Source organism: Diabrotica virgifera, chromosome 5, assembly GCF_917563875.1.
Source record: "Diabrotica virgifera virgifera chromosome 5, PGI_DIABVI_V3a".
NCBI lineage: Eukaryota > Metazoa > Arthropoda > Insecta > Coleoptera > Chrysomelidae > Diabrotica > Diabrotica virgifera.
Window position 1 is genome coordinate 13,720,567 of NC_065447.1, and position 11,050 is coordinate 13,731,616.

Consider the following 11,050-nt stretch of genomic DNA (forward strand, 5'->3'; position numbering starts at 1 on the left):
CTTCAAAGTTGAATTTGTGCCGTTGGTTGCTTTTACTTGGGGGGTGAAAGTCACCCCTTCTCGGGGGTGAAAAAACATATGTTCAAGGTAAGCCCGGAAATGAATAAATTGACTGATAGTAAGCAAATTTCGTTCTATAGAGTTTTTACGTAAGTCAATATTTTTCGAGTTATTTGCCATTGAAAATGTTTATTTTTTGACAAAAAAACTACGTTTTTAAACAGTTTTCCGCAAATAACTCAAAAAGTAAATATTTTATCGAAAAAAATATTCTCAGCAAAAGTGTAGCTTATAAAAAACTAAAAACATTGATTCAGTAAAGTCTAAAAACCGAGTAAAAGTAAAGTTGTAGCTCATGAAAAATACGTTCTTATTCGTCTAATTCCAAATCGAATGTTTCAACGTGAAATCACCGAAAAATTAAGCACTTTTCGGGAAAAATCTGTTTAAACTGTTTTAAAGCCTTTACAAACAGCTTCATTTAGGTTTATAAAAGTTTCTAGCATTGAAAATAAGCGAGTTACACTCAAAATAAAGTGGGCCCTTATTTTTGGTAAAAAAATCATGAAAATCTCCCCGTGTTTAGCTCCCCAAATGAAATTAATCGTTACCGCTTTACAACCGATTACTTTACTTTTCTATTTTTTATATGATCTCTCAGTTTCGCTGGTTTAAACTGCTTATTTTTGAAAGCGTTATAGTTGAAAGGGCTTGAACGAGTCACTACTTTGAATATCCATATCTTAACCAATTTTTGCCTTACGGAAAAGCAAAATGAAACTATCATATTTATTTATAACAGTAAAACCTACATTTTTTACTGTTTAAGATTTTTCGCATCACTAATACTTTTTAAGTATTATTATTAAGTAGGTATATTAAGTAACGCTAAAGTTATTTCGAAAAAAAGTAAATTTTTCCAAAATTTTTTGAAATTTTTTTTTTACTATACAGCCAAATTTTTTCAAAAATAAGCATTTCAGACCGGTCAAACTTACAGATCATATAAAAAATATACATACATTTAAAGTAAATGGTAAAGCGGTAACGATTAATTTTATTTAGGGTGCTAAATAGAGGGAAATTTTCACGATTTTTTTACTAAAATAAGGGTCAACTTTTTTTCAGCGTAACTCGTTCATTTTTGATGCTAAAAACGTTCGTAAAAAATAAAAATTAAACTTTTTTAAACACTTTAAAAAATGTTAATCAGTTTTTCCCGATAATTGCTTAATATTTCGGTGATTTCACGTTGAAATATTCGATTTGGAATTAGACGAATAAGAACGTATTTTTCATGAGCTACAACTTTGCTTTTACTTGGTTTATAGACTTCGTGATACACAATATTTTTAGTTTTTTATAAGCTACACTTTTCTAAGAATATTTTTTTCGATAAAATATTTACTTTTTGAGGAAAACGACGAGAGCGTAGTTTTTTGTCGAAAAATAAACCTTTTCAATCGCAAATATCTCGAAAAGTATTGACTTACATAAAAACTATATATGTAGAACGAAAGTTGCTTATAATCAGTCATTTTATTTATTTCCGGGCTTATCTTAAACGTATGTTTTTTCACCCCCGAGGAGGGGTGACTGTGACCTCCCAAGTAAAAGCAACCAACGGCACAAATTCAACTTTGAAGTGGAGGGTAGGTAGAACCTAAATCCAATTTTCATGCAATTCGGAGTTGCCCCTGAAAATTACACTCCAAAACGGTCATTTATTGGGCTAAAGCCTTTTGTGTTTAATCTTTCCTGCATCTACTATTTGATGTATCCATTTTTTCCTCGGTCTGCCTTTTTTCTTTTTTGAGATATTTCTTGTTTCGTCAACTTTTCTCGTTAGTCTACTTGGTTTCATTCTCATCAGCTGTCCACACCAGTTTAATTGTCTCTTTATTATTTTGTTCATTATTAGTTATCCCTCTTATTGTCTCATTTCTTATTCTATCTATCCCATTTGGTCTTTCTGACTATAGGTCCTAGATATACCTATCATTTGTATTACGTTTATCCTACTATAATGCTTTTTCCGCAAAGTTTAATTTTCACTCGTATACAATGTCGTCGGTATCACACTCGTAGTATATATTTTCATTTTTGTTTGTTGGGACAATTCTTTTCTTCTCAGAACTGACGCTAGTGCGTAGTACAGTTTGTTCGTTTTTTGAAGTTATACTTCTTTAGGCGCGATTGGGAGTGAATTATTATTATGCCACGCGCATGCGCACACAGACAGTATGGAGTTCGTTGCTAAATCTTTTAAGTTATGTATGTATTATGGTTTATTTTTTAACCAGGAGGAGTAAACTAAAAAGACACATTCACACCCAAGAAAGTCACTAGAAAAATAACCAAATACATCTTCTTTTTTGGTTGATCATGTCGACCCTCAACGGTAATCCATAAATATTATATTATATTAATACGTCGCTGAAGAGTTCTAAAAACAACTGCTTTTTATATCAAATCAGACAAAAAATCTAAAAATTAAAAAAATGACGCAGAAAACACAAAAATCGCGGATATAACTGAATTAATCTATGAAATGCCAAAAGTGTCAAAACTTGATAAATGTCATTAGTGTCAAAATTTTATAGCAGTGGAGTAAACTTGCCTGCGGTTGGACCAATTACAAACAAGCATTACAGCGAGGTAAATTTGAATCACTCCTCTTGGTTTAAAAACAAACTATAGTTCCAAAAGGCGTGGAAAGAATATATTAGTGTTTTTAGTAAATATATTGTTGTGATCTTTACTTTTGAAATCTAATGATGTTCTCAGATGTAATTTATCTTAATTAATTAATCAATAATTATATCATTAATCAAACAGATCAAATACCAATATAGTGTCAATCTCAGGGCTAAATTATAATATCAATTACTTACTTTCGTGGCTTCAAAGTATTTCTCAGTGGGTTCCTAATCGGGATAGATAAAAGAGAGTAAAATAATACACACATACGGATTTCAATTAGAAATTATAAAAATCGTTTATTTTGTCTAAATGGCAATAAGTGCTTAATATTTCTAATATCTTATCTTTCTATCTTTATTTAATACAATTACAAAAATAGGAATCTTATTTCTTTTTGTGTCCAACTTTATTTTATTTATAATGAACTATTATGATTTATCAGTAACAAATTGATTAAGGTTTGATGAAATTTTTATAATGATTGTGTAGCTCAATTTTCAATGTGTTATTTAATACACAAACCATACATTCATGTCATAACAAAATAGACTGACCTTTACTGATGATTTGACAATGTCTTCACACAAAACACGTTTCCTGTTAGCTTGGGTTGCGTTCCAAAGACTCGTCCAAGTCTTCCAGTAATGCCTCTGCTCCTTTGAAAACTAAGCCTCGTACAGCCCTCGTTCCTGTCTTCTCCTGATGCCGTGTTCTACCTTTTTCAAACACTTCAACAAACCGGGATACTCTAGACTCCTGGAGTTATACACTATCTCCTCTCGGCCTATCACTCGTTCCACGATATCTTACTTTTTAATTTTCAAAAACAAAAACTAACTAACCCGGCGTTTCACTTTTTTGTACACTCTTCTCGAAGACTGGACTTCGCCTCTCGATCGCTCAAAACACACTGACTCTCATTCCTCATTCATTCTCCTCCTTCCAAATACCACTTCCAGCATTCAAAAATCAACCAATCCAAAGCAACTTTCAATTATCCGTATTTACCAACACAAACTTTCCTTTTTCTAAATATCTTAATATTCCCCATTTCAATTTTACTTTCCACATTAATCCTCTTTACAAATTTAATAACCTATTATCTTAGTTACTAGAATATGAGTTATCGATGGTTATTGACAAATCTTTCCACGAACACTTTCTTTTTAAACATCACTCTAATTGTTTACTTGAGTCGTATTGTACCTGGGGTTCGTAAACACTTCTCCGAAACACTTTCTTAAAAACTACCTATACAAAATTTAATTGGACTAATATAATTGGACAATATAATTAAAAGTGCGAATAAAGTTGCAGAGCGTAGAAATAGGGGTCGCTTTGCCGAACTTGCACATCCCAATACGACTAATACCATACTGTCGGTGTGCGCATGCGCGCAGTTTAATATAAATTCACCCTCAATCCTAATCTCGCCTAAAGAAATATAACTTCAAAAATGAGATTTCCAAAATTTCACGCCTCAAAAACTCATAATAACTTAGAAGTACAAATTTAAAGTCTTCCTTAAAATAGTTCAAACGACCCGTGACGTCATAGAGTTTGACTATTTGGTTCTGTTTATGGTTATATTTACGTATATTCTTCTTCTTTAGTTTATTGGCCTCCACCTACTTGAGTATTTGGCCAGCTCGTCGTCGGGGAATAGAGGAAAAATATTTATATTCTAATGGCATTTATCGTATGTCGTTGTAATAATATATACCAGTTTGTTGAGATTGGAGTTTGATACAGTTTTTGAAGGAAAGGAAAGAAGGTTTACTATTGAAAATAAAACCATTTTGTAAAAGTACAAATTTTCTATGAATAGTTCAAACGATCAAAAACACTTTTAACGTCACATACTGTATTTTTACTGACGTTTATAATGTCTAATTTAAAATTATATATACAATTGGTGTAGAATGTAAACATACAACCCTGTGACGTCACGACGCGTTTTGGGGTGGCTGGTATACGTTGAATTTTTAGTTCTTTAGGGGCCAAACGAAGGACAAACAACTTTTTTATCTTTGACACAGGTTCTAAATTATGTTCTGTTGTGATTTATACCATTTTTTTTTTAATTTAAAATTTTATGCAAGTTTCCTATTATGGCATTTAGGTATAGGGAATATAACATGAAAAATAATCAGTATTTCTTAAGGACTTCAACTTCAAAACGCAAAAATGTACAGGGTGTTCCATTTGAAATAAGAAAGTTCATTAGATTTTCAGAAAAGCGGAAAATCTGACAACAATGTGATTAGCACTATAATATCGGCCGCATTAGAAAACGCTTACCCACCAAAACGTATAAAAATCTTGCAAGCCCTTTCCGAGATATTTGAGTGTTTCCATACATAAAACTCACTCTGTATTTATGCACCAACTTTTACATTAATAATTTTTTCGTATCTCTTACAACAAATGAGTAATTGGACTTCCTCACACTAATGCCCCACCCTGGACTTGTAATTTTCAAAAATAACTCCTCCGAATATTTTTTTCAAAACGTTTGTTGAACAAATAATGAATTTATTTCTTTTTCTACTTTCAGTGCGGTGGTATTAAACGCAAACTGCGCAGTATGACACCGGACGCTAAAAAACTGAAACTAGACTCACCAGGATACACCTCCTTCCTCTCCAACTCTTTCGCCGGTTTCACGACTAGGTTCAGGACTCACGTGGATGCCAGTACACCAGAACTGATCAGTTACAAGGACGAGAGGAGTGATATTCATTTTAGTGATGGTTTGGAATCGCAGCAGATAGAAGATGCTGAAGGAGACGAAAGCAAGAAGTGGTGTTCAGTTATGTAAGATGTGGTAGTAGTATATAGTATAAGATCTGATTTTCGTACTTGTTTCATAGATTAGTTACAGTAAAACAGTAAATATACGTGGTAAAAACGTTTTTGTAATCATATCAGGGCGAGTCAAGACATAGACGGACAGGCAGCGCTGAAAAATCTCTTTGAATTTACTAAAGCTAAATTTTTCACAGTTGATTACTGTGATTGTGTAGAGAAACATACTGCGGTCGGTCAAGCGAAACGTACAACAGGGGTTACTGAGAGGGTATCAAAGTTGCTTTCCAACGAAGGTAATTAAATCCATTTACTAAGGCTGAAAATCAGTACACGCATTCTAAATTGAATATAAATAAAAGTTATTATAGTCGGTCAGCTGTATGACGGGACAGAGCCGGTCGGTCAACCCCAATGAATGTACAGGGTTATTCACTATATTTTGACCCCCTTGTAAACTGCCTTATTTACAGAATTAGAAAAAAATGTAAAATACAAAAGTTATTCGATTTTTAAATTATGATTTTTTGACATATATATCGAACTAGTGACGTTATCCATTTGGGCGTGATGACGTAATCGACTATTTTTTTAAATGGGAATAATAGGGGTCGTGTGCTAGCTCATTTGAAAGGTTAATTCAATTCTCTATGCAGTACTATAAACATTAATATCATTATTTATACAGGGTGTCCAAAATTTTTTTTTTAATTATTAATTAAACAATTAATTTAATTAAAATTTTTTTTTGGACACCCTGTATAATTAATCATGTTAATGTTTATATTACTGAATAGGGAATTGAATAACCTTTCAAATGAGCTAGCACTCGGCCCCTATTCCCATTTAAAAAAAATAGTCGATTACGTCATCACGCCCAAATGGATGACGTCACTAGTACGATATATATGTTAAAAAATCATATTTTAAAAATCGAATAACTTTTGTATTTTACATTTTTTTCTAATTTTGTAAATAAAGCAGTTTGCAAGGGGGTCAAAATATAGTGAATAACCCTGTACATTCACTGGGGCCGACCGACCGGCTATGTCCCGTCATACAGCTGACCGACTATAATAGCTTTTATTTATATTTAATTTAGATTGTGTGATTTTTAGCCTTAGTAAATGGATTTAATTACCTTCGTAAGAAAGCAACTTTGATACCATCTCAGTAACCCCTGTTCTACGTTTTGCTTGACCGAGCGCAGTATGTTTCTCTACACAATTACAGTAATCAACTGTGAAAAATCTAGCTTTAGTAAATTCAAAGAGATTTTTCAGCGCTGCCTCTTGGGACTAACATCTCTACAACAATTTTCCATCAATATTAGCATTATTTAGTTTTCAATAGTTGGTATTTCTTTCGTCTTAAGTTTCTGCATTTATAGTTAAAACATGTGGTGGAATTTTACTTTAATCTCCACTATTGTTGAGAAAAAGTTTATTTGAATGCCATGGCAAATATTTAAGGACCATGGTACTGTGAAAAAGAGAGGTTTTCCTTCGATATCAATAGCGGCCTTCAAAGAGCGTGGTTCAAAAGGTTTTTGGTTTTATAATGTTGTACTTAAGTTGAGAATAAAAAATAACTAGGACGAAGTGAAGAGTCTAATAAAATTGTCAATTTTTCCGGCTTAAAAGAGCGAGAGAGAGCCTCATCACCGCACACCGCATTCTTCGTTTGTGAGAGAGGAACACACTTGCTTAGCGAACTTGAGGCAAATTGTCCTTAATTTTGGCTATATACATTTTTACAGGCATTTATTTGAATACTAGTACACTTTAGAAGACCAAAAATAATCATTTTTTTCTCAGAACCTTTATCAAAAATGAACATATAACTTTTTACATATTAATATCTAACTCTTAGAGAGTACAAAAAATATATCTTTTTTCATTTATGCACGTACACTAATATTGTAGAGGTCGCAAAAGTCGAGGCCTGGAAAAATGATAGCGGACAGTTAATCTCAGGATTGGGATATCTGAAACAAAAAAATCGTACTGCATTTGAAAAAGGAAGGTTTCTTACGTTACAATTTACCACAATTTGGCCAAAAAATAAAAATAAATATTTTTTAACCGTGAAAACTGAAGAAAAACGGGCGATTTTTTCACAAATTTTTTTAAATTTCCGTAAAATCTTTTTTTGCGGAATTTTTCATTAACGGTGGTAAATTGTCACGTAAGAAACCTTCTTTTTTCAAATGCCATACGATTTTTTTGTTTCAGAGATCCCAATCCTGAGATTAACTGTCCGCCATCGGAACTACTTTTTTTCGAGGCCTCAAATTTGGCGTCCTACAGTATTAGTGTACGTGCATAAATGAAAAAAGATATATTTTTTGTATTCTCTAAGAGTTAGATATTAATATGTAAAAAGTTCTATGTTCATTTTTAATAAAGGTTCTGAGAAAATAAAATCTTGAAAAAATGCTTATTTTTGGTCTTTTAAAGTATACTAGACCCTAATAGGACACATGTGTTTTTGTATATAACACAACGCGTTCCCACTTGAAATCGAAAATATTTATCTTTAAACTGTACAGTCTATTCCAAAAGATTCAAAATACTATATTTATAAAACAAAATTAAATTAATTTTTAATTTAAATTGTTGTTTTTACAACATGGTCTTTATTACATTTTAAAAATAATCGTGACAAAGTATTTTCATTTCGAGGTTATGGTAACATCAATACATCAATCAAACCCATTAATAGTCTATATAATTTTCGATTATCTATATGCGTTACCTTGAGGAGCCTACATGATCTATTGTCGTGAACTGCGCATGTTCGTGAATAGTGCGGTGATTAAAAGCATTGTAGGAACTATATACCCACCATGTCTTTAATCCGTTAATTGTAATTGATTTTTAGGTAAACCTTAAAACCAAAAGTTCTTGCTTATTCGATTAAAAGCTTATTGCGTTCTAATCAAAGATATTATACACGGTAGATTAGGCTAGTCATATGCCACTCAATGCATCGAGGTGTAACGCCGACATAGGATTGAGTGGTCTAGCTATCTTTGTCGGTCACTTGCGCGGGGTCGCTTAGTTAAAAGAGATAGATAGACCACCGATCGACTGTTTCCATGCTGTTTCCGCGTTACGCTTTTTTTTTTGAGTATGCCGTGTAAGCTACCCTTGATATGTCTCTGGTTCTAATACGTTTTGGCAGCTGTCAACTGTCATTGGTTGATATTTGTACCAACTGGTATCAATAAGTGAAAGGGTTCCCGCATAGAGTTCTTTCTCTGCTTTGTTTAAGTTTCTGGAAAATTATTAATGTTTTACTTTGTTTCCATGATAACTTTTCACCTGGGGATGATGGTTGACAGTTTGTTGGCACCTGTCAACTGTCACTGCTGGACATTCTTCATAAGCTGATATCAATATGAAAAGGTCACAAAATATGTCAATCTGGTAACCAAAAATACAGAGATTTCTTGTATCTTTGTTCAAACATCTGAAAAACTATAAATTTTGGACTTTATGTCCATAACTTTTGCTCTGGAGAATGATGGAAGATACATTTTTGGCAGGTGTCAAGTGTCATTGGTGCAATTGATCTTAAGCTGGTAGCATTTACAGGAAAGGTCACTAAATCTTATAACAGGCACCAAAATAAAGAAAGTTCTCACAGATTTGTTAAAATATCTGGGAAACCGTAGTTTCCCAGATTTTATTCCAATTGGTAGTAGTAAAAATTGTTCATAAGCTGGTATCAGTAATTAATAAAGTCTTTTTCGGAAATATATGTCTTGTTAAAATATTTGGAAAACTAACAATTGTGAACTTTTTGTCAATGAGAATTATTATGGAGGATAGGTGGACAAGATTCATCAGCTTCATCAATTTTGACTTACCCTCTCTTCAACAGACTAGCCTAGTCTTTAATTGTATACAACTGTATTATCAGTTTATTCATTTTGATTGTTGTAAATTTCTCGCCACATTGTTGTTTTTATTTGCAAAATGCGCCCATTGAGTATACTAAACTGAAGTTTAAATATCTCAAAAAAATTTAAAATGATTTACCAGTTATTGGTTAATGTTAATATAAAAATAACATCTTTTGTTACTTGCATTACATCATATCACTAGGATTCAGATCTGCAATATTTTTTGTTTTTTACAAATTGTTAGTTCGTTTTTCATCACATTAATGTTTTTTATATTTGTACTGCTGTATTACTGTTTAGTTCGAATGTTTGTATATTCAATCTACTTTTTATAATCAACTTAGTTTCACATTTAATTGTATTATGTTTACTTCCCTTTTTTAATACTTTGTAAGTTTTTACTCAATTTGATATTGTTCCAAAATCTTCAAAGAAACGTTATACCTTTTATTTTGTTAAAAAAGTTAGATTTGTTTTAAAGTCTGTACGTTTATAGTCAATATAAGGACTTATAACGTGGTTTGGTATATTTATTAAAAAAACCTGAATGTCCTCTGAATTCTACTCCTACTCCTACAATCCTATTTACAAGAGTTTTCATAAGGTCAGAAAAAAGTAATTGATGCACAAATCGATAAAAGTAAATTAAAAGGGGAAACACACCATTCAATTTGGTTGAACAATGTGGATGATTCAACTGAAATGAACCATGTATTTGCAATTCAATGAAAGCGTTCAATAAAATTGAACGTTGAAATGAGTCGAGACAATTTCTACTTTTGTTCAACTTCGTTGTACAACTGGGATGATTCATCCACGTTGACACGTCCTTACAATTTTTGTCGACTATGCTCGATTAACCGTTTATTTCATTTTGACTTGTGCTGTGTGAGTTTCGTACTTTATGACAAGAAATACGTAATAATTTCATTTAATAATGGTGCATAGATGGTAAGACGAAAAGACTCCGATATTTTTCGACTTATATAAAAATCACGAATTGAATCACCCACATTGTTTAACCGAATTGAATGAAAAATAATTGAAGCGTGTATGCTTTTCAATTGGTTTGAACAATGTCATTGAGTCATCCAAATTGTTCAACCAAATTGAATGGTGTATTTCCGCCTTTAGAAACCTAGTCATAAGACAACGACTGACAAACAATATCAATAATCGATTAATGTCATTGAATTAACAGGCAATTCAAAACTTTAAACAATCTGTTTCCTTAGAGAACTATATAAACGCTAAACGTATAATCGCCCAAACTAAACGAAAGCTCAGAATTAAAAAAAGAAATAAATTCATAAACTTCTGTGAATCATTAAATAAGGAATCTAACACTACCTATGTTTGGAATAAAGTTAAAAAATTCTCAAATAACAAAAATTACGGCCAGACATTTCATAACCCCGCAGATGACATTAAAACAGAAATTCTACAGAACATGTCTGCAGTTTATATTGATCCAAATTTTGAGCTTGACGATATAAACGAGCAAGTTTCCCCTTTTACAATCTGGGAACTTAACAATGCTGTAAATAATAAAAAAAAATCGGCACCAGGTATGGACGACATTCCTTACCTTATGATAAAACATCTACCACTACAAGCTAAACATTTTCT

At 32.1% G+C, this 11,050-nt stretch overlaps 1 protein-coding gene across 4 annotated transcripts in view; it reads left to right on the forward strand.

The window, feature by feature from the left end:
- Positions 1-9,940, forward strand: part of LOC114326931 (uncharacterized) — a 28,650-nt gene extending 18,710 nt beyond the window's left edge. For all 4 annotated transcript variants that reach the window (XM_028275398.2, XM_028275400.2, XM_028275399.2 and 1 more), the window contains exon 5: positions 5,261-9,940. In XM_028275398.2, coding sequence (XP_028131199.2) covers positions 5,261-5,524 — 264 coding nt within the window. In that variant the 3' untranslated portion in view covers positions 5,525-9,940. The remainder of the gene's footprint in view (positions 1-5,260) is intronic.
- The last annotated feature ends 1,110 nt before the right edge of the window (positions 9,941-11,050 follow it).